The sequence below is a fragment of the Eretmochelys imbricata genome, chromosome 2, assembly GCF_965152235.1.
Source record: "Eretmochelys imbricata isolate rEreImb1 chromosome 2, rEreImb1.hap1, whole genome shotgun sequence".
Lineage (NCBI taxonomy): Eukaryota > Metazoa > Chordata > Testudines > Cheloniidae > Eretmochelys > Eretmochelys imbricata.
In genome coordinates this window covers 86897608-86920834 of record NC_135573.1, presented here as the reverse complement: position 1 = coordinate 86920834, position 23227 = coordinate 86897608, and the positions used below count along the sequence as shown (strand labels likewise).

Sequence of the window (23227 nt, the reverse complement as noted above, 5' to 3'; positions counted from 1 at the left end):
GCTTTTTATTAGAGTAATTAAAGTTCATTTTGCTGCAGGAACTGCACATTCTGCCCATACATATTGTATCTAAGATGTTTCATAGGGTGATTAACATTCCAATACCCCATTGAAAAAAGTGACAAGAAACCCAGAACTTTAAGACAGATAACAGATATTTCTCCTAAGGAGAATGCCTAATCTTACAAAAAGTGCCATGAGATCTTTAATGTCTGGGCAAAGTAGTCTGGGATTCTGGAGTCTTAACCAAGAGAAACCATGGTACTTGGAGGATGTGGTGCTGTGCCAATCTTGCTGGGATATGAACCTGTGGTTCCAGGGAGGCTATTTTAAACTGGAGACTGTGACCACTAAGCTAATTCTCCAGATGTTTTACTTTTGAACTCCTATTTGAAGGTGAAGCAGCTGTACTTTGTCTGTTTAATGGACTTTTGCAGGTTATTAGCATGAACCTTCTGGAAAAAATAAACAAATGAGAAGAACTGAATAATTTCATGGAACAAGACAGTTTCTTACAATTTTTCAACAATATAAGCTTCACTATACATTTTTAAAACAGGGCTTGGCAGTTTAACTATGATCCGCATTAAGGACATTTAAATGAGTAAAGTTACGCATTTAAATTCATGCATGCTGCTTTTGAGTTTTTAGTATGTAGACTTAGGGCACATGATCAACTAAATCCATGTAGATACAATGCATGGGGATAAGCAATGGTAATTCTATATCTGTCCTCAGGGACAAGTGGATGAGACCCTACAGAAGAAAAGTTCATTCCCGAACAAATGAATCATGAATGGGCTTCTATTTGCTTTATTAGGGAAATAAGGTTCCCAATGAAACAATCACAAAGAAGCCTGCAGGTGTTTAACTGCTTATGCATACTTGCTCCCTATTGTTTCATTACACTTCATTGCTAAGATTGCTGAGTAAACAGCATGTGTCCTCAGAAGCCAGCAAAAATTTGCACAACTGCCAAAAGTAACTCACTGATATCCAAAATATGAGGGAGTAAATGTTAGTCTTGATAGTGGATTGCAGAATGAAGGTTGGCAACAGACACAGCATTACATTATAAGTTAGTTGCAAAACTTTGCACCAGCTATTTTAGCCAGTTTTATTGTTCCTTTTAGAAGGTAGCACTTCTGCTTATACAACATCAAAAAGGTCCAGACTTGGCTCTTTGGGGCAGGAACCATCATTTACTACTTCTACAATGCCTAGCACAGTGAGATCCCTGGTTGAAGCATTAATATGCTATAGAAATAGAAAGAAGAATAAAGTTCAAAACCCTCCATTACCAAGTATTTGCCACTTACAGAAGAGTCATTAACTCCAAAGATGTCTCGGACGTCCCTGACACTGTGTTTGTTCTTCTTCCTCATAGTCTGTGTGTAGGTGTTGTACCTTCTTTGTACTGCAGCAGCTTGTGTGCGGGTCAGTGTGGACAGCAGGGCTTGCCCATCCTCTTCTTCAGCCCCCGAAATCAACGTAGATAGGCCCACATCTTGCAGCCATTCAGCTTCAAGTTCCCCCTCTGTGAAGGAGTGAGAGTGTTAATATGTCTTGTATGGGGTGGGTTGGAGGTAGCACAGTTGGTTTAGTGTGCCAGCCTTTCCCTCAGGAAGACTCCATTTCCAATCTGTCTTAGGCCACACAAGTAAGTAAAATTTAGTTTTGTCAACATTTTGTCAGTCTTGAACACAATCCTCAGTTTGGCTGTCTCTGCACAGATGATATTTAGGAGAAGAACAGCAGAAGAGTGGTAACTCAAGCCCATTAATTCAAGGTGCATTAATACAGCATTGTGAAGAAGATAGCATAGTGCCTGCCCATAATTGCCTAGAAATTTCACGAAACAATAGCCCTCATTAAAGAAGATGAATGAAACCCCTTTCAGTCCCACATATGTCCTGTATGGATGATGTCATTTGACAAAGGAAGGCTGGCAGTAATCCCCTCCAGTTTCAAGATATCCTTTTGAGATGCAGTGACCAGTACTGCACTGGATATTCCAGGTGAGGCCGCACCCTTGATTCATAAACAGGCAATACAAACAAATACGTCAAAGAGGAAATGGATTAATATTCTCTTTCAGAGTAAAAAAGCTAGTCAATGAACTCTGTCTTAACATATTATTTTCTTAATAGCACACCTGCGTTTCCACATTTGCTCTAATTTTCCTTCCTGATGTACCAGAACCTGTACAATTGTGTCTATCAATCTGTAGACAGATTGATAGACACAATTTATTGCACTTTGGCAGTGAGATGCACAAAGAAACAATTAAATTGCTGGAGTTTATGTAAGAGCCATTGACCTTGTTGCTTAACTTGCTTACCTTTCCACAAACCTCCAGAAACATATCTAACGTAATCTCCCGGCTGTGTGTGTATGGCAGAGCGACCAATTTATTGATCCACTCCCTTTATCTGGTGTAACAGCTTACTTCCACAAATAGGACTAATAACTGCGCCTTTCCCTCCTGCCTGAGTTTGGAGCTGATGAATCTCATGCTGTTCTCACTCCTCCTTTTGACAGTCTCTATTTTCATCTGCATACATTGCTGCTCCATCTACATCCTCTCCTGTTCCAGTTTCATGATTAAATTCATCTTGGCTCGGGACCTGAAATGTTCTTTCCAAGAAAATGTTTGTAAACCAAGCTTGACTTTCACAGTGCCAATGAAAAAATAGTAGGGCTGTCAAGGGATTAAAAAAATTAATCGCGATTAATCGCACAATTAAAGAAATTAATCGCACGATTAATTCCACTGTTAAATAAAAAAGCATACCATTTATTTAAATATTTTTGCATGTTTTCTACATTTTAAAATATATTGATTTCAATTACAACAGAGAATACAACGTGTACAGTGTTCACTTTATATTTATATTTGATTACAAGTATTTGCACTGTAAAAAAACAAAAGAAATAGTATTTTTCAATTCACCTAATACAAGTACTGTAGTGCAATCTCTTTACCATGAAAGTTGAACTTACAAATATAGAATTATGTACAAAAAACTGCACTAAAAATAAAACAATGTAAAATTGTAGAGCCTGCAGGTCAACGCCGGCTACAAAAGTGCCATGCAAATGCCTATTCTCACTTTCTGGTGACATTGTAAATAATAAGCAGGCAGCATTATCTCCTGTAAATGTAAACAAAGTTGTTCGTCTTAGCGATTGGCTGAACAAGAAATAGGACTGAGTGCACTTATAGACTCTGAAGTTTTACATTGTTTTGTTTTTGAGTGCAGTTATATAACAAAAATAATCTATATTTGTAAATTGCACTTTCATGACAAAGAGATTGCACTACAGTATTTGTATGAGGTGAATTGAAAAATACTATTTCTTTTGTTTATCATTTTTACAGTGCAAATATTTATAATAAAAAATAATATACACAATATACAATATATTTGAAAATGTAGAAAAACATCAAAAATGTGTAATAAATTTCAGTTGGTATTCTATTGTTTAACAGTGCAATTAAAACTGCGATTAATCGTGATTAATTTTTGATCACGATTAATTCTTTTGAGTTAATCGTGTGAGTTAACTGGGATTAATTGACAGGCCTAAAAAATAGTAAAATGGAGTGTGAGCATGGTCAAAAAGATATTCTGCTTAGATGTCACCAAGAGGTTGGTGGATAGTTTTCCTCATCATTTGTCCAGCTGTAGCACGTACAAACAATAGCGAAGTAGGAATGACAAAACCATGATAGGGAGCCAGAATCCTCAATGTACAACTTCCTTTTTCTTTCAGAGACTATTAGGAAAGAGATGTTTCTTCTTAAGACTCATGACAATTTCCCCCTCAACTTTTCCTAAATTCTCATACCACTCTTTAAGGATTCAGCTTTGCCCAAGTGTCTCTGCTCAGCTCAGGGTGCAGCTCTGAAATGAACCTCTAGCAGTCGCTCCAGTTCTCCAAAATGCAAAGAAGCTACATTTTGGAGCCTCCGGTGATTCCATGCTTTCCAATTCCATGGCACACAGCCATATGTCTAAATACCTCATGCCTTATTGCTGATGGGATGACAAACCTGCAGCCAGGGGCCTCCATGTACCTGTTGGTGAGGCTACTGCTTAGCCCTCTGTGATGTCACTAATTGTATTGTGTTCATTGTACGCCCCACTTCTTCATCCCTGTATCTCTCAAGATGAACTCTCTTGCCCTTGGTTACTAATGTCAATAGTATGAAAGTTCTCTGATCTTTCTGAAAACATATAATCATGAGAGAAGGATTATTTTGTCTCTAATATTATTATCTACGTTGGGCACTATTTCCCCTTCACTTCCTCCTCAAACCATCTGTTTCTCTTCCTCTCCCATTTTCCTCAAAGAGGTATCAAAATATTTTTATTCTTTTTAACAGATTTCCACATTGGGTTTCTTGTGTTTTGGTCATTAGTAAGCAGTACTGGTATTATCGAAATTTGATTTATAATTATAACTGAGTATTCCAAAGACTTTTGGTCCAATACCAAATATTTTCCTCATGCTCAGTAGTTAGAACGAGCACTTCCTCACTGAATATATTTCTGAAAGCAACAATATTCAGGACACAGAGAGGTAAGTGTAGAGTAGAAATGTATTGGATTTTACCCTGCAATTTCATTTTTAATTCAGAGCAGAGAGGACAAAAAATAATCTATGAGACAGGAATGTAATCAGACAAACGATAAACCTGAGAATGCAGAATAATCTATATAGTTGTGAACGTTTCAGTTAACAGCAGTGTACTGTGATGTTTCTGAGAATGAGGATAATTGGAAACAGCTCGGATATTGCCTAGACTCCACAAAGGTTCAGGTACCTAAAGAGTGCAATTAAATTGCATTGAATGTGGCGGTAAGCCAGTAACATCCTAATTCTCAAAAAGAATTGAAAGAACACGGTACAGTGCTTTTAAAATATAACCCTAGATGTTATGGCAGCTTAGGCTTCTGATAAAGTAGTACAGTTTGCTTCTGGATTGTGACAGACTTGTGTAATAATAACAGATGTAAAATATCAAACACCCCATCTCAAATGTCAATTTTCAAATATATTAGGAAAAAGACCAGGGGTAATTTATTTTGAGATGGCATAGAAAAGTGGTAACACATTCAGTATGGTTCATATTAGCGATGGGTGAATTTCAAAAAAGTTTTGATGTTTGGATGACATGAGTATCCAAAAATACAGATCCAAACAATCGCTCTTTGGTTTAGATATTGGTTTGGAAGTCATAAAAACAGGCCCACACATCTGAATGATATCCAGACTGAAAATGCTTAAATAAACCCCTTTTTCTGGGTGTTGCACAACTTCCTCTTCAGGTCATAGCTAAAACAAGGAAGAGGACACACACAAGAAATTAAAAGAAAACCAAAAAAAGATTAATTGGACTTCTTCTATTCCTCAGATGGATTCAGTTTTGGTTTGTTTCATGTTTGGGATGAAGTTATGTTTAAATTCCTCTCAGCTGCACCATTTCACTTATTTCTTATTGAAACATGGGTAAGATCAATTCAGAAAAATCTGCTCCAGAAATCAGAGTGTCAAATTTCTGAAAACACAACATTAAGTAAGTCTCTCTCTATATCTATATCAAGAACTTACTTTGTGTTGACGTTAAATTCAGAAATGGAGCTACTTTGGACACAGTATCATTTTGGACCATTTGTGATTCTTGATTAATATGATGGATGGGTGGGTCCAAGCCAACCCTCCAGATGTGAATCCCTCTGATTTTAAAGGAAATCAAAGTTCCAATCCGCATTTTGTGGCTCAAGCCCATCTGTACATTCATTACATCAATGCTGGGAGTTTGGAGGAGTGGAGATCTGGATATCAGTGAAAGAATTTATTCAAAGTAAAATATGGGAGGGCAAGTTTGGAATATGTACGCTCACCATCAGCTGGTTTGACTTCTAATAGTGTTTGTTCTTCTTGTCCTTGTTCACTGTTTTCTTTGATACTTTCCACTTCACACCAGAAATCCTCCATTGAGGTGCTATCCACAGAGGCCTGAGAATTGGAACGGCTGAACATGGGAGGATGTAAGGACTCATTGGAAAGCATCCTGTTAATTCTTCGGCACTGAGGGAGGGATTTTCTGGAAGAAGATAATGATAAAAAATGGAAACACTGTATCTTTGTGTTAGAAGATAGAACTTCAGAAAAAAGACAAAGATGAAGCTTACAGTCAATGCATCAACTCATTCTGTTTTGAGGTGGGCTGTGGACATAATGGTGGAAATGAAGGACAGAATGAAGGTAGTCTTCACTCTGAATTTTCTCATTTCGCAGTTTCAGTCACAATCTTAGGGTTACCTTTGTCATCATTTTGGTTTTTTGATTTAATAAAAATATATTTTTTAAATTGTGAAGTGCTGATTATTAGCACTGGATTGGGCACTGGACAGGGACTCAGGAGACCTGGCTTCTCTTCCCAACTCTGTCACTGCTCTACTGTGTGACCTTGAGCAAGTTATTTTACTTCTTTGTGTTTCAATTTCCCCTTCCCGCTTTACTCAGTCTGGTCTGGTCTGCTCCTAAATTCTTCCAGGCAAAGACTGTCTTATACTATGTGTGTATATGTTCTGTATGTCTACTATATGTCCAACGAATGTTTGATCTTAGTTGGGCCTTTTTGCATGACTGTAATACACACAATAAATACTAAGTGTGCAATAGGATTTGGAGAGAGGGTCCTAGTGGCAGGCAGAAGTGGCCCAGGAACTGGAGAAGAAGGTTCTGTCACAGGGCCATCCAGTCCTCACCTACTTGAATTGATAGAAATGCAATTTCCCTTTCTCTTCCTTTTCAGTGTGTCATGATCTTGCCAACAACCCCTTATTCAAACCCACAAATATCTCACTCCATAAAAGTGTATTTCCCTTTTCAGGGTTCCCCCTCCCATCACTGTTTTCATGGTGGATTTACAGACAAAATGAGTTAATGCCAAATAATTAACTTATTCTTCCCCTCTTGTGTAGTTATTCTGAGCTGGGGTGCTGGCTGTTTCTCTGAGAATGCCGGAGCACTCCTTGATCATTTGGGTGGTCTAAGCCGATTAGTGCTGCAGCCCAGACCTGAGCTCAAGGCTAGGGATCAGCAGTGGAAACAGTGGAACAACAAATTCCAGCTGTGGACATGATATGTGCTTCTACAAGGCAAAGCAGAGCTGCTGTCCCATGCCTCTCTTTGATTATGGGATGTACATTACAAATAGTATGCTTGCCAAACATGACCATTTGCCACTAGCCAGATGATAAGGAAGGAATTTAAGCTTTCAGATGGGTGAAGAAAATATTTCCAAAAAGCAGAAAAAAGTTATTATTCTGATAAATGCTCTTTTGGAAGAGCAAAGTTGTAGTCAGTGTTTCCACATATTTTCTCATGAACTGCTAGTGGTTTAAACAAACAGTGACCATTATTGTTTTAATAAGGGCAAGACACAATCAAGAAAATACAAGGGGCATTCATGACATCAAAGTGGTTAAAGCTATTTGAGTGATTTCCATGAAGTTTGTCCATTGGTGAGACCAGAGCATCTCAATTGGCTTCAGGTCATAAAACCTCAGATGACTGAGTCACCAGTGAAATCATCATACGGCTCTGTGTGGAAACTGTTATCCCTGTTATTTCCAAATTCACCCTCTCCTCCCCCGGCCCCATGCATTGGCAAGAAACACAAAAATGTAAATAAATCCCAGAGTCTTTAAAAACCATGTGGCAATAGCTCACAGAGGGCTCTAATAAAGTTTTAGTTATTAAAATAAAACACACCATAGGCAATCCAAGTATCCCCAATTCTTTAACTCTGAAGGGGAGGCAGTGTTTGCTAGCCAAATCAATACAACTACTAATGTTTCTGATCTGATGTTCTGGAAGTTAATACAGAACATAAAGCAGATGGAAGGTGCACTTCTATAGTGACTAAACCAAGACTGGGGCCCCGTTGTACTTGGCACTGCAGAGTTGTGCTCCAAAGAGCTTATGAGACAGCAGTTGTTTTAGTCAGGTGCTACAATGCTCAGGGGGGTGTTAGGAAGCTGTGACCACTTTACCCAACCCATAGTGTTAAATAGGAGAGGGTTCCCAGCTGAATGAGGGGAGAGATCCCAGCATAGAAAAATTTGAGAACAGCTGATCTAAATAGACAAGATAGACAAAGATTAGGAGAAATCATTATTGTCTCAATTTTACAGATGGGCAACTGAGGTCAGGAGAGATTAAGTGACTTGCCTAGGGTCACACATGAAGTCTGTAGCAGAGCCAGGAACTGAAACCAGATGTTAAGAATCCCAGTCTAGCATCCTTATTACAAGACATCTTTCCCTTCTCTGTAATTAAAATGCAAGTGAAGATTCTTGTTTAAAAAGAGCTTCTGCATGACACCATTTCAAAAAACAGTATCTTTGTTATAAACCTTTGTCAAAAAATCAAGCACACATCAGGTCAGAATTCCTTTAACTACCATTTAAATGAATATTCCTTTCATTCTTGCAATCAAATCTATGTTGAAGAGGCAGCAGAACATGTTCCCAGATAACATAACTGACTGGATTGGATTGTCTTTTAGTCATTGTCAGGGAATTCAAACATTTCCTGCCTTCCCAGTATGTGGAATACTGACCATGACCCTTGCACTTCTGGAGCACCACACCAGTCTGATCTCTGGGCTCTGACTCCTTCAACACTCAGCTAACTCAAACTGAGGCCTTACATCACCATATTAGGAAGAATCTGTACAGAGTTGGTGGTTTCAACAGCAGCTAATATGGTATTTTGTAACATTACCATACAAAAAAACTAAATGCAAAACAGATGAGTAGCACGGCAACATCTAATGTGACAACCAACATTTACCAAATGCATCCAAGGTTACGGAGTAATTAACAGATATTCAGAACAACATGAAAAGTACAGAACAAATTTTGAAAATCAGAAGAACAGTCTCCCAGGAGTTGCATATTTGAGGTTTGTTATCTCATTTCAGATTAAATCATGCTGTGTAAGATTCACATCACAAGAAAGATTAGGCAGTGACACATGCATCTTATTGGTATACAACAGAAGTTTGCAGGTTTGCACATTATTCTGATGCTTGCTATTAAGAGCATGTGTATTCAAGTAGACTTTCAGCTGCCTTACTGACCCGTATACGTGGACCTTTGGTCCTGGAGGAAGTGTTTTTGCCTGTAAGTGACAGCAGTGCTTGTCTGCATTTCCTTCTAGCAAATGTTTTTCAAAACAGTTTCAGAAAAAATATCCCAGGAGAAGCAAAGCAGGTCTATATTCTCCATCACTTTTAACTCACTCTTGAAAGACACTGACTCAGCACACTGGATGTGAGTGTTCCTAGAGTAACAGCTCAGCTGAGGCTAAGTCACCAGAGAACAATGGAAGCAGTCAGTTCTACCCTTCAGCCAATCCATGGGGTAGGTTTTTTATTTTTCTTGCTGGCTATTAGGCAACTAAACTACTGATCTGATCCTGTTGCTCTTTAAGAAACAATTGAAAAGAAGTAATGACACAGGAGTAGCAATAGTAAAGTTTAAGCTTAGCCTACCGTAGTTACCCTCTCTTCCTTTCCCACTTTTTTTTTTTTTTTTTTTTTTTTTACAGGCAGGCATGAGTTGATCAGATAACAGTCTGGCCAAAAATTAAGAGGAGAAGCTCATGCCCTGATCTTCTGGACAGAAGTAAAGACAACGCAGAAAATGCTGGGAGAGAGAAACGAGGCTGCAAACATCAAACACACACTACGGTGTCGTGACTAAAATGGATGAAATAGTTTTCAGGGTTGGGATTTACAAAACTTGCAAAAGGCACTGAAGAAGGTAAAAGAACTGGCTGCAAGGCCGCGCTCTCACTCATCATTGATTACAGAAGAAAGAGTTAATTGCCAGTAATGAAAAATACAACGGTATCATGTTAAGTTTCCCACTGAAAACACTTTTGCAAGGAAACAGGATATTTCCATAGAATACGGGGGAACTGACAGAGTTACCTTCTAACAATGAAGTAATGTAATGGTGAATCAGACCTTCTATACATTTTATTTTCTCTCTGTAGGAAACCAATAAACAATTTAGAACTTAATCACACACATTGATTTTGATACTGCTCAGCCAATCCAATAAGCAGCTCTTTTCACATACCCCTGGAAAAGATTAATCAAACCATACACAAAGGGCTAGTTTTGGTGACACCTAATTATTGTTCAGCGGCTGAGAAATGATAGGTCAATGTTTGTGTTTTCAATTTAATTAAGTGATGGGTGGTGAAAAAAATCTATAAAACAGAAGGAGAGCAATGAAAACACCTTGTACTCAAAAGTTGCATTTAAACCCTATTCAGGCAGCAAAGACAGGGGACATCCTTCTTGTGTGGTTGTAAAGATTCATTTCATATGACCACTGAGTATGCTGCACCACAATTAGTCTGCATAAATGCTGATGGGAAAAGGTCATTGGAAGATGAAGACTAAAAGTTCTCACAATTACTGTAGCATCAGGATCTCTTGTCACGTGCAGTATTCATCAATGTTGTGTCTGAGTAGCTAGATTATCTACTGAGCATTAGCATGCCTTCAATGGCACAGAAAATTGTGTAGGGTAATGTTGAATCTGGCCCCAAACCTCTTAATTCCTGAATTTCTGACACATGCACAAAAAATGCACTTCTGCCCCCTCAGCCCTCTCTAGCTGCCAGGTTGTTTTTTTAAAAAAGCTTTGTAGTGGGCACTTAAAAATCATATAAGAGACTTTCCCCTGTGAATTGTGAACCAACTTCATTATAAGCTGTTAGAAAGCTGACATTTCTTTACCAGTTTCATTTAAAATCTACTTTGAGATACATGTATTGTTTTCCAAGAGAACAACTGATACCAAATGTCTCTCAGACCTACGATACAGATATCCAGTGTAAAGCAATAAGTTGGCCTATGTGAGTACTGTTATGTCTTTTGAGCCTAATATTTTAGGTCTTAAAATGGATGAGTCAGCTATTTATTTGATGTAATCCTGTTTATTTACAAAGTGTACACAAAGTCCTGTTTCCTGGAACATAATAGGAATTAAACAATAGACGGCAGTTTCTTTGGCCATAGTTCCAAGCCTCTTTCCAGCTAGTATTCTGCCTACACAGCTCTCTTTACCTTCTCTCAGGGCCTTGCTTTCACTATCTTTCTTGTTGTCTACTAGGATATTTGGCTGCTTGTCTTTGTTCCTGGTTGCTTTACAGACACATAAACTTCCATCAGACAAATGACCAGTTAAACCCCTCTGCTCACATAGCTCTATTTCTGACAAGCCTTACATGTGGCCTGTGCTTTGTGTGGTGGCTCCTATTGTTTCAGAAGCCTTTACTCCAAAAAAGGAGCTTATCTGCTGCTTACATTTATCCTGACTGAAGGGCATCCATCTTGCCCACCAACTTCAATGAAACTTCACCCAATCACCATTGTAACATTACCATGCAGATGACAAACAACATGAGAGTACACAACAGACACTGCAAGAACATTGCTCATACTGGATTTCACTATTGATTTTCACAAAGGGTCCAGTCCAAGACCTTGTAAGAACTGGGCCCACAAAATCACATTCACTCTTTTCAGCAAAGTGTCATTGTACTTGATATTTTATTACAAAACACACAATATGTCAGCGTTGCACATTTACTAGTGAGCTATGAAGTATTCTAATAAATACTGTAACTAATACTTTTATCTTTCAAGACCTTTCTTCCCACCTCCAAAATACATTTGGTCATGTTGTATTCTTGATTTTTTGATATTATGCTCATTTGCTAAATCATAAAACATCTACCTATTCTCTCAGTCATTAATAGGAATTAGTAAGGATCTGCTATAATGTTTGTGCCCAAATGTTACCTGCCACCAGTTAATAAAAACATTTTACTCTATAACTATAACTAGCTTTTATATGACATGTTCAGAAAGAGGAATTGAGATCTTGCTAATATATTAATAAGGAATACCCTGTGCCTGGCCTGTACAAAGCAGTAGAGAATGGTCATGAATCTTCCTCTGTTAATAAGCATTCAACGTGAAGGCCAGTCACAATCAGAGTCCTTGAACTTGGGAGAGCATAAAGACTATTCCTTCTAAGTGCTTCCTGGGGTGGATAATGACCCAGAAGGACAGGGAGTGACAGGAAGGAGGTGGCAGACAGACCCAACTCTGTCTTAAACTAGCTTTCTCACCAAACCTATAGGCCCAATGTACCAGGAGTAGCATATAACACTCACTGCAAGCTCTGGAAAGTATTCGATTCCTCCTCACCCCCAAAACAAAGCTTTCCCTCAGTGGTATGCCTGAATCCTGAATGATTCAGAATAAGAAGCCTGTGTATTATCAATAATAAGAATGCACTCTGACAACTTTCCTTTTTGCTTTGGTGGGTTGGAAAAGGATGCTTTCTACAAACATATTAAGAAGCATCTTTACTTAGTAGATATATATATATATATATATATATATATATATATATTTAAAAGCCAAATGTGCTAGTTTAAAAGTTTTATGAAATTCAGATGTGAACAAGTTTTAGGACTGTACCTTAGGCCTAGATCTAAAGGGATATAGTTAAAATAACAATTAGTTATCATAGTCAATGAAGCCTTCCCTAGGCATCACTTCCAACTTGCAAAATCCTGTCTTATGTGAACACTTTAAATATCCTCAACAGTTTCCAAGATCATAAATGCAAGGGAAGTAAGTTCTTTTGGCCCCTGGGTGTTTGCATACAGGCGTTTGCATACAGGTTTCACTGTAAATGAAACCCGCACATAACATTAGATTATCAAAGTGTCTTACACGCATTAGTTTATTAGGTCTCTATATGTGAAGAATGTACATTTTATTTGGAATGGGGATAAATTCAGGCACACAGCTAAGTGGCTTGCTCAAGGTCACACAGTGAATCTGTGGCGGAGCCAGGAACGGAATCTAGGAGCCCCCACTCCCAGTCTTCTGCTCTGACCACTAGATAACACTCTCTTCCTGTGTTTATTTATTATAGTCTCATTTATGCATGGTATTGCACAAATGGTAAGGAGGGGAAGGAGCCTTCCCCAACACCGTGCTCTTATGCATAGGCGAGTCGCAATCTGATCTCTTAGTAAATAGTAAAAGCCATTTATTCATGTCTGAATATTGGTGACATTGTAGCAGAATTTTCAGAAGCCTTCTCTATGCATTGCTAGCTTCAAACACTCAGCAGCTGACCTCCCAGTGATCTGAGCACACTATCTATCCATCTCCTCACTGGCTGTCAATTACCCTGTTACGATGGTCCACCACCATTCCTTTCATTATAACTTTCTTGAGGTTATTTCCATCCCTACGCCTGATGTGACTAAAGTATGTAGGTTTGCACCTGTTGATTTTTGACAACAGGGTCTGCTTCTCTCCGATAATATTTCTAACCCAAGCATTTATCATCTTTTCGGTCCAGGAGATAAGTAAAAGTCTTTGCCAGCACTACATCTCAAAGGCTTCAGTTTTCTTCTTGTCAGCACCATTAATTTCCCATGATTCACATCCATAAATTGCTTTGGTAAAAATTAAGCTTTTCACCAATCAAATTTTGAGATGGCACAGTTTTTCCAAGCTTTCATAAAGGATGCCACGGCTGAGCGAACCATTCTTAATCTTCTGATTTCTTTGGAACGGTCTCCTTGGGTGGATATATATGATCCCAGATAACTGAATTCATCTACTTGACTTAACTTGACTGTTAATTGGAATGTCTACTTGCATCTTGTTTTCGTTAATCATATCAGCATGCATGTATTTTGTTTTTGCCTCATTCAGGAATAGTCCATATTCCTCACTAAATGGTTTAACAGATGCCAACATTCATTGTATTACATTAGTGGCTGTAGCAAAGAGCATCGTGTCATCAACATATCTGAGGTCAGTTAAGAGGTGTGCATCTGGAAATCCCAGGTCCATTTGCTTTGTCAAAACCTTCCAGGGTTTGTCTCATAATAAATTCTGTATACATGTTGAAAAGGCTTGGGGATAGATTACACTCTTGCCTCACACCCTGCCCATTGGAAAACCACACTGTCATCTGAGGCTGTTTGCAGCATGGTCTGTTGTGGACAGTAGAGACTTATACTAAGTTTAATGAGATGCTTTACAATCCTCACGTCTGCCAGTACCCTCCAAAGAGGGTCATGTTGGACGGTGTTGAAGGCTTTTAAGTAGTCAGTGAAACTCAGGATCAAAGAGTGATTATAGTTCCTGAATTTTTCAATGATGTGATGGATGTTCATTATTATGCCTCATCCCTCTCTGAAACCAGCTTGTTTTGGGGGTAGTTCTGCTTATATCATTTGCTTAATCTGATCCTGGATTATGTAGAGCAGAAATGTGCTAGCGTGAAATATCAGGGTAAGAATAAATTGTTACTATGCTCTGGAGTCTCCTTTCTTTGGTAAGGGCAGAAAGATTCCCTTTGTCCCATCATCCAGCCAATTTCTAGTCATCCATACATCATTACATATTGTCCACATGAGAACAACATCACAGTCACCAATCGCCTTTAATAATTCTGGTGGTATGTTACCTATCCCTGATGCTTCTCCAGTCTTCATTTTCATAATAGCACTAGGCTGACCAGATGTCCCTATTTTATAGGGACAGTCCCGATATTGGGGGGGATTTTCTCTATAGGCGCCTATTACCCTGCACCCCCTGTCCTGATTTTTCACACTTGTTGTCTGGTCACCCTAAATAGCACGCACCACTTCCTCTTGCAACATTGATAGCTCCAGCTCTGTACTCCCCTTTCTGTTGTTGTCCTGTATTGTAAGTAGCTGTGATGAGCTAGACACAGTAATTTCTCCACCAGTGTATGATATTACCTTTAGTGAGGACTCTGTCTCTATAATCTTTTATTATGCTGATTGCAGGGAAATCTTTTCATGAAGTAGGGCAGTCGATTAATCGCAGTTAACGCATGCGGTTAACTAGAAAAAATTAATCATGATTAATTACACTTTTAATTGCACTGTTAAACAATAGAATACTAATTGAAATTTATTAAATATTTTGGATTTTTTCTACATTTTCAAATATATTGATTTCAATTACAACCCAGAATACAAAGTGTACAGTGCTCACTTTATATTATTTTTGATTACAAATATTTGCACTGTAAAAATGATAAACAAAAGAAATAGTATTTTTCAATTCACCTCATACAAGTACTGTAGTGCAATCTCTGTTGTGAAAGTGCAATTTACAAATGTAGATTATTTTTGTTATATAACTGCACTCAAAAACAAAACAATGTAAAACTTCAGAGCCTACAAGTGCACTCAGTCCTACTTTGTGTTCAGCCATTTGCTAAGATGAACAACTTTGTTTACATTTACAGGAGATAATGCTGCCTGCTTATTATTTACAATGTCACCAGAAAGTGAGAACAGGCATTTGCATGGCACTTTTGTAGCCAGCATTGCAAGGTATTTACATGCCAGATATGCTAAACATTTGTATGCCCCATCATGCTTCAGCTACCATTCAAGAGGACATGCTTCCATGCTGATGATACTCATTAAAAAAAATAATGCATTAATTAAATTTGTGACTGAACTCCTTGGGGGAGAATTGTATGTCCCCTGCTCTGTTTTACCTGCATTCTGCCATATATTTCATGTTATAGCAGTCTCGGATGACGACCCAGCACATGTTGTTCATTTTAAGAATGCGTTCACTGCAGATTTGTCAAAGTGAAAAGAAGGTACCAATGTGAGATTTCTGAAGATAGCTACAGCACTCAACCCAAGGTTTAAGAATCTGAAGTGCCTTTCAAAATCTGAGAGGGACGAGGTGTGGAGCGTGCTTTCAGAAGTCTCAAAAGAGCAACACTCCCAGGTGGAAACTACAGAACCTGGACCACCAAAAAAAGAAAATCAACCTTCTGCTGGTAGCATCTGACTCAGATGATGAAAATGAACATGTGTCTGTCCACACTGCTTTGAATCGTTATTGAGCAGAACCTGTCATCAGCATGGATGCATGTCCTCTGGAATGGTGGTTGAAGCATGAAAAAACATATGAATCTTTAGCGCATCAGGCACAAATATCTTGCGACGCCAGCTACCAAAGTGCCATGCGAATGCCTGTTTTCACTTTCAGGTGATACTGTAAACAAGAAGTGGGCAGTATTATCTCCTGCAAATGTAAACAAACTTGTTTGTCTGTGTGATTGGCTGAACAAGAAGTAGGACTGATTGGACTTGTAGGCTCTAAAGTTTTACATTGTTTCATTTTTGAATACAGTTGGTTTTTTGTACATAATTCTACATTTGTAAGTTCAACTTGCATGATAAAGCTATTGCACTACAGTACTTGTATTAGGTGAATTGAAAAATACTATTTCTTTTGTTTTTTACAGGGAAAATATTTGTAATAAAAATAATATAAAGTGAGCACTGTACACTTTGTATTCTGTGTTGTAATTGAAATCAATATATTTGAAAATGTAGAAAAACATCCAAAAATATTTAAATAAATGGTATTCTATTATTAACAGTGTGATTAAGTGCAGTAAAATTTTTTAATCATGATTGCATTTTTTTAATTGCTTGAAAGCCCTCCTAAGAAGTCTGACTGTCGTGAACTCACCTTTTGCATAATTACTGACCTTGTAATCCTCAGTTTCAAACATTTTGCCTTAATGTATTCCCCTACATGTAGGATAAAAGGTCACACTGAACCTTTCTGAAAGGCAGTGCATCAGCCACTCATTGCTTCCCAGAGCTCTGGGAGGCATCAAATCTGAGGAAAGCAAAAAACCTATGGAAGCACAAGCACCCATTGGATGGTTAGCCTCTGCACTACCTATAGGTGGTCACACTGCATTATAGACACAGCATAGCAATGTGTGTGCATTTGTATGCAATTATAAACATGAACAAGATTAGAAAGAGTGGGCTAACTTGCAGACTGATCCAGAATCTATTCACACCACATAATATGGGATGGAAAGGCCTTTGCCAGCAGCTCACATTTAGCCAGACTTATTATTTAAAACATATACGCAATACAGCTACAAACTGCAACAAATCTAGTGAGTCTAGAGAACAGATGAAGTTTAAATAATTCAACAAGCAAAGAAGGAGGGTGAGAAAACCTGGATTTGTGCTGGAAATGGCCTAACCTGATGATCACTTTAGATAAGCTATTACCAGCAGGACAGTGGGGTGGGAGGAGGTATTGTTTCATATTCTCTGTGTATATATAAAGTCTGCTGCAGTTTCCACGGTATGCATCCGATGAAGTGAGCTGTAGCTCACGAAAGCTCATGCTCAAATAAATTGGTTAGTCTCTAAGGTGCCACAAGTACTCCTTTTCTTTTTAAGTAAAACCCGAATGGGCTTGTGCACTGGAGGTTGTTAAAAATTTGTTTTGCCACTAGAATCACCAGCTAGTTTGCACAAGAAAGGAGAAACATGGAAATATTAAACACATAAAATGGTGGCAAAATCACAGTTAGGGGCAAATTTTCCATCATCCTCAATATAGCCTCTAATTTTGTTCAGACAAATATGGTAATTTGCACTTAATTACTGTATTTGCATGCAGAAATACTTGTTTGCAAGTGCAAGATTATCTAGGTACCTATTTATCATACTTGAGGTACTTCTAATGCAGCTATCCCTTTAGCACTGAAACACTATTATTACTGTCATTAGATAGTAACTGAGAAAAGAATTTGGCCCTAAGAAACACTGAAAAGCAAGGGTATTTCACCCCTAATTCAACCCTTTAGGACTCTAAGGTTTGATATGGTTTTACAATGTGATCCTTTGTACTTCTCAACTGCTGGGCCTCACTATATGGGTGGTGTGTAGGGGGCAACAGCACAATTTTCCATGAGTCTGACTTTTAAGTGTGACAGACTTGGTTTGTGATGACCTGCTCACACACGGTAGGCAGTCCCTATGACAGCTTTAAAAATGTAATTTTGTTTACAAAAATCCATTTAGAGCATCCCTTGATCCATTCACTTCAAATCTCAGGGCTCCATAACCATTCACTTCTCACCTTTACTTTTAATTCTGGCAATTGCAATTGCAACTTTCACAGTAATATATTTCAAGTAAGGGGCTAAGCACTAGAATTCACCATATATTAACTACTAATCACATTGCATGATTCCTATCAGATACCCTGCATTACATTAGCAAGCATTATGGTCAGTACTGTTTGCAGGGTCGGCCTGAAAGAATGTAAAATAATCAAAAAGGAATTTCTGAAGACGTCTAAAAAAATTCTTTGGTGGGGAACTTCTTGTTAAATATTTCCACAGAGGAGGAGACAACATTGACTGTTGCAATAAAAATCCTGGGCCAGATTCTCAGATAATTGTAGAGTGTCATAGAACCATTGACTTTAATTGATCTTATATGTAAAAACCAAAAATGCCCTTATTCGTTGTATTAATTACACATCAGATTATTACAGATGGGAAGAAGTTTAAGAACAGATGTACTTCTCACCATTTCTCTCTGCTATCCAACAGCTTTGGGTTTGCCATAGAACAATTTTTAACCCATAGGCTCTCTGTTCCATGGTGTACTGTAATTTATGGCATATTGGGTCACTGTGATGGAATGAAAACTTGGTTGGAAAGTTTTTTACCCAAATAAACATACGAGCATAGTTCTATTTTATGTTACACAAGTACACTCGTAGGGATTATAGAGTACTTTGGAAAGAGTCCCAAATCAGCCGAGTAGAATATATAGTACTAGTGCTGGTAATACTACTTAACAAAAAACAATGTAGCTATGATGTCTAGAAGAACTACCTCATTGCAATCTGCTTCTGTTTTTGCCTACAGAAAAACAATCATCTAACATGGTAACTGCAGAAGAATGGATTATTAGCTCTTTATCTCTCTGTATTTCTAGGTACTTAATGTGGACCTTATCCCCAAAGTATCTAAAGCATTTTATGTGCCAAAAAGTCAAGATACAAAACAAACAGCTCAGCCATATAAAGATACAGATTGAAATCCTGACCCTATTGAAGTCAATGGGACCTTTTTGATTGACTTCAGTGGGGCCAAGATTTCATCCACAGTCTATATATAAACAGCCAAATTAGAACTGAGATAAACTGGAAACAATGAGGGCTGACTTGTTTATGCTCCTAAATGTCAGATTTTTAGGTTTTATTAAATGTAATTTAATTTAGAATGAAATAAAGTAAGTAAAAATTAACCTCATCTACCACTCAAGTCATCATTAATTGGCATTTTTTGTAGGTATAGGGCAGAGATTGGTCTTGAGGAGATATTTAAAGGAGAAGATGGGGTAGACTCACATAGAAGTGCAGGGAGGGTGTTCAATTTATAACATACGCATATTTGTTTGTGCCAGAAGTTGTCAAATGGGTGGTTGGGGCTGATATCAGACAGAATGATGGTGGGTGGAGTGACACAATAGGAGACAAAGCCAGGTAAGCAGGGAGGAGTAGAGTTGAAGATGATGATTGCACTTGATGCAGGGAAACAGAGGAGCCAAGAAAAATGGAGTTTAAGGTCATAGAGTTCCAACAAATTACACTCCCTGGTTCCTATGTGTGTAAAATGTCAAGAGAATCAGACTTCCCTTATCGTGTGTTTCCATTTTCAACAGAGGTGTGAAGAAAAAGATAGAAAACAAGCATTTCTTACATTTTGGCTACCAATTTCTCATAAACTGGGAACTTATCAAAATAAATGATCATCTGTGGTGTTAAAGTGATTACTCAGCCTGTGCAAAACTACCATAAGAATTGCTTCTGCGTGTGGTATTGTCAAGGCAACACCCTAAATTCCAAATGTTATTTTTCTAACTTGGGCTTGAATCATTCATACTGAGTTTCTCAGCATAAAATGGGCTTGATTTAAAGAGCCAACAGATTCAGCAATGGCTCCAAACCACTTGGATTCCAATGTGGGCCGGAACTACTTGGCCATATTACCCTTCTTTATAACATCCATAAAAGGATAAAATCATAGTAAGCAAAATATTTTAAATGGGAACATAGGAAACCATATACCAAAGGGTGATCCACAGCCTTCCAGTTTCTCTCAGCTACCTTAATAGTGGTCACATCCCACAACCTTTTGGCTAGGTATTTTTTCTACTTATTTTCTTTAAAGATCTACCAAAAACATTTCATGCTGAAGGGCTCTGAAGGCTACAGTATGCAGCATGCCAGTTACTTCAAAGCAAGCTATTTACCCTGTCTCCAGATTCTTTGAAGGTTCTGTAGCTGGAGGGAATGCAAATCTTTATAAAAAACTGATCACTTTAAGGGTCTGATCTTGCAATCCTTTACTCATGTGAGCAGTCCTAACTCATAGATGTAACCCTATGTAGTCAGGAGAAATATTCTCATGAGGAAGTATTATATCTTTACGGTGCAATTCTGCTTCTGTTGAAGTTTTTTTTTTAATCATTGACTTCAATGGACGTAGGATCTAGCTCTTAGAAATTTGTGAGGGGAGTGGGCTTTTGTTCCAAGAGAAGTATTCAAGATTCTAATACTAGATTGAGATCCAGACATGTCATTTTAGCTTTCAAACATTTTTAAATATACAAAATACCAATTTGAAGTATTCTGGGAAATGGAATCCTTCTAATGGCATAGAAACCCTCTACACCACCCATCCCAGGCATCAATGTCCTGAGTGAGCTCCGGCTGCTATGACAGCCTGTAGAAAGCTTCAGATTGTTCACAGCAGTACTAGGAGACTAGCTTGGCATGGACCAGTTCTAATATTGATGGGAGTGCAAAAGGGACCTTTGAATATTCCCTCTTCGGCTGTGCTGAGTGTTCCTCCACTACAACTGAAAATCGGACCCTAAACGTCAACAATTCTGTTTTGGTGCTTGCTGGATTAGTGCAGCAATATCACTGAAACAGTAATAACTAAAATATCATCCTAGCCATAATCAGGAGCACTTCACATCTTTAAAGCGCTGTACTAGAGCTAATTAATCGTCACCGTACACGGAAAGTTGGGTAAGTAAGCATTATTATCCCTGTATTATAGGTATAGAGGAATAAAGTGACTTGTTCAAGGTTACACAGCAATTCGGTCACAAAACTAGGATTAAAATGCAAGAGTTCCTGGCTCCCCGTCCCATGCTTAGCCCTATAAAGCAAGGAATCGCTAGTCTGTGGTTTAAAAGTGCCGTAGACCATGGAATAGAGCTCTTTTTGCTTTTAGAGTGTTGCCTGGTTGGAGCTTCTAACTGAGCTTTGTTAACCCACCACATATTCTTGACTAGATGTTCCATAAAAAATAATTAATATCACTATGCAAACATAGTAGATCATGTCCAAATGCTCAAATGTAAACTGACTGGTAAAACTAAGTTGTTGTTGCTCTCCCTATCATCACAAATCCATGTTTCTCTTTCCATTCTTGTCTAGGTAAGTGCCATGATGCATGCTAGGGGTGAACATTCTCAGGGTGTTCATCCATCTTTTAATGATCATATCAGCTCGGTGACTATGCAGGTGCTCTATGAATGTTACAAATCTGCAATGCTATCCTCCCATGAGGACACTGTATTGCTTATCCATGCCATTGTTATAATACATCTTGGCTGAACTGTTATAACACTCTCTCCTTTGGAGAATTTCCAGGCAAGGGCTATATTTATGTCAGTTACAATGGATTCAAAATGCCTCTGCCAGGATTTTTAAAACAGACTAACACATCCTCCTCTATTTCACTCAAATTGAGGTCACTACTCTGCCTTCCTGTAAACATATTAGGTTGATTGTGAGTTTTGTTGTTTCAGATATTTAGGCATCAAAATCAATGGGAGTTAGGCGCCTAACTAGCTTTGAAGATCTGGGCCTTACGTCTTTTATTTCAGCTAGTATTGCTACAGTCTACAATTTGCTGTTGATGGGTCACTGCCTGTTCCTGGAATCCCAGACAAGACTGTAGACTATGGGTAAAAATTTCAAAAGTGCTCAAGTGACTTAGGAGTCTAAGTCCCATTTTCAAAAGTGACTTAAGCACTTGGGAGCCTAAGGCTCACCTGTGGTATTCAGTGATCACTCAGTGTGCAAGGTGCTTGTAAGAGATCTAATTTATTCTGTATCTGGTTCTAACTGGCTGTGCATAATAAGAGCTTAATAGTGCCTTGCTCAGACTCTGTGACTGGGAAGCTCAGCTCTTAAAGGCACAGACTGCAATACAGCAGCACCAAGAGTCAAAAAGACATATGTGCCTGAGTCATTTTGAAAATAGGATGTAAGCTCCTAAAATCACTGGCCCACTTTGGAAAATTTTACCCTAAAGCTTTAAACTGCAGTGTGCATTCTATTTGAAATTCCTACTCAGTGGACATTAAGCTTGCCATTTTGTGGGTATTTTCATATCTAAATTCTAGCCTTATCTTTTAAAACTTCCCTTTGATTAGCACAGCTGTTATTTATTCTTTTTACTTGGCTGGGATTTCTGCAAGGGCTCTGCAGAGTAAGGCTGTTTGTATTTTATTGTGCTGTTAATCTTTTTTTTCTTAAGAAATACATGAACAATGTCCTAAGGGGAAGATTATTACATCTATATGAATACATAACATAGATCAGAACAAAATAACTGGGGGAAGGAATATTTTCATAATCTTCCGTGAGCCTTATGAAGAAGTCTAGATAACATGTATGCAGAGACATAAGACATATCTCAGGGGACCAACAGAAATTGGTTGTTTAATGGCAGTAGTCTTTAAAATAAAGATGGAGCAGAACTATATTTAATATATTCAATATACTTGGGAATCAGTTTGGGGGGTGGCATACGTCTCAAAACAGGAGGTTGTCTCATAACTACATTCTCTTGAATAGGTTTCACTCTGTAGAGTTTTCCAAAATAATTGACAAGTTTTACATGGTTCTAAGATAAAAGCAGAGGCTTTCTAATACAGGATAATTAAAATGTTTGAATAAAATATTGTGTCACCTTATTCTTAATGTTGCTATGCCCATTTACAAAATCTAAGGATCTGGCCATTATGTTCAAACAATGTATCACTAAACACCAGAGAATTTCTATAAGTCTATGCCTCTCTCATGACAGTGCCAGGGGAATCCTACTTTTCTTCCTCATTGAGGCAGCAAGGCTAAACCATGCAAAATGTTGCTGAACCATAAATCACTTTG

General features: G+C 38.1%; 1 protein-coding gene across 1 annotated transcript in view; it reads right to left on the bottom strand.

The window, feature by feature from the left end:
- The window catches only part of ARHGAP28 (Rho GTPase activating protein 28), an 88147-nt gene that overhangs the window by 29406 nt on the left and 35514 nt on the right, over positions 1-23227 (bottom strand). Inside the window, exons 2-3 of the mRNA XM_077809058.1 lie at positions 5913-6115; positions 1320-1537 (exon numbers count right to left, since the gene is read on the bottom strand). Of these exons, the coding sequence (XP_077665184.1) occupies positions 1320-1537; positions 5913-6115 (421 nt within the window). The remainder of the gene's footprint in view (positions 1-1319; positions 1538-5912; positions 6116-23227) is intronic.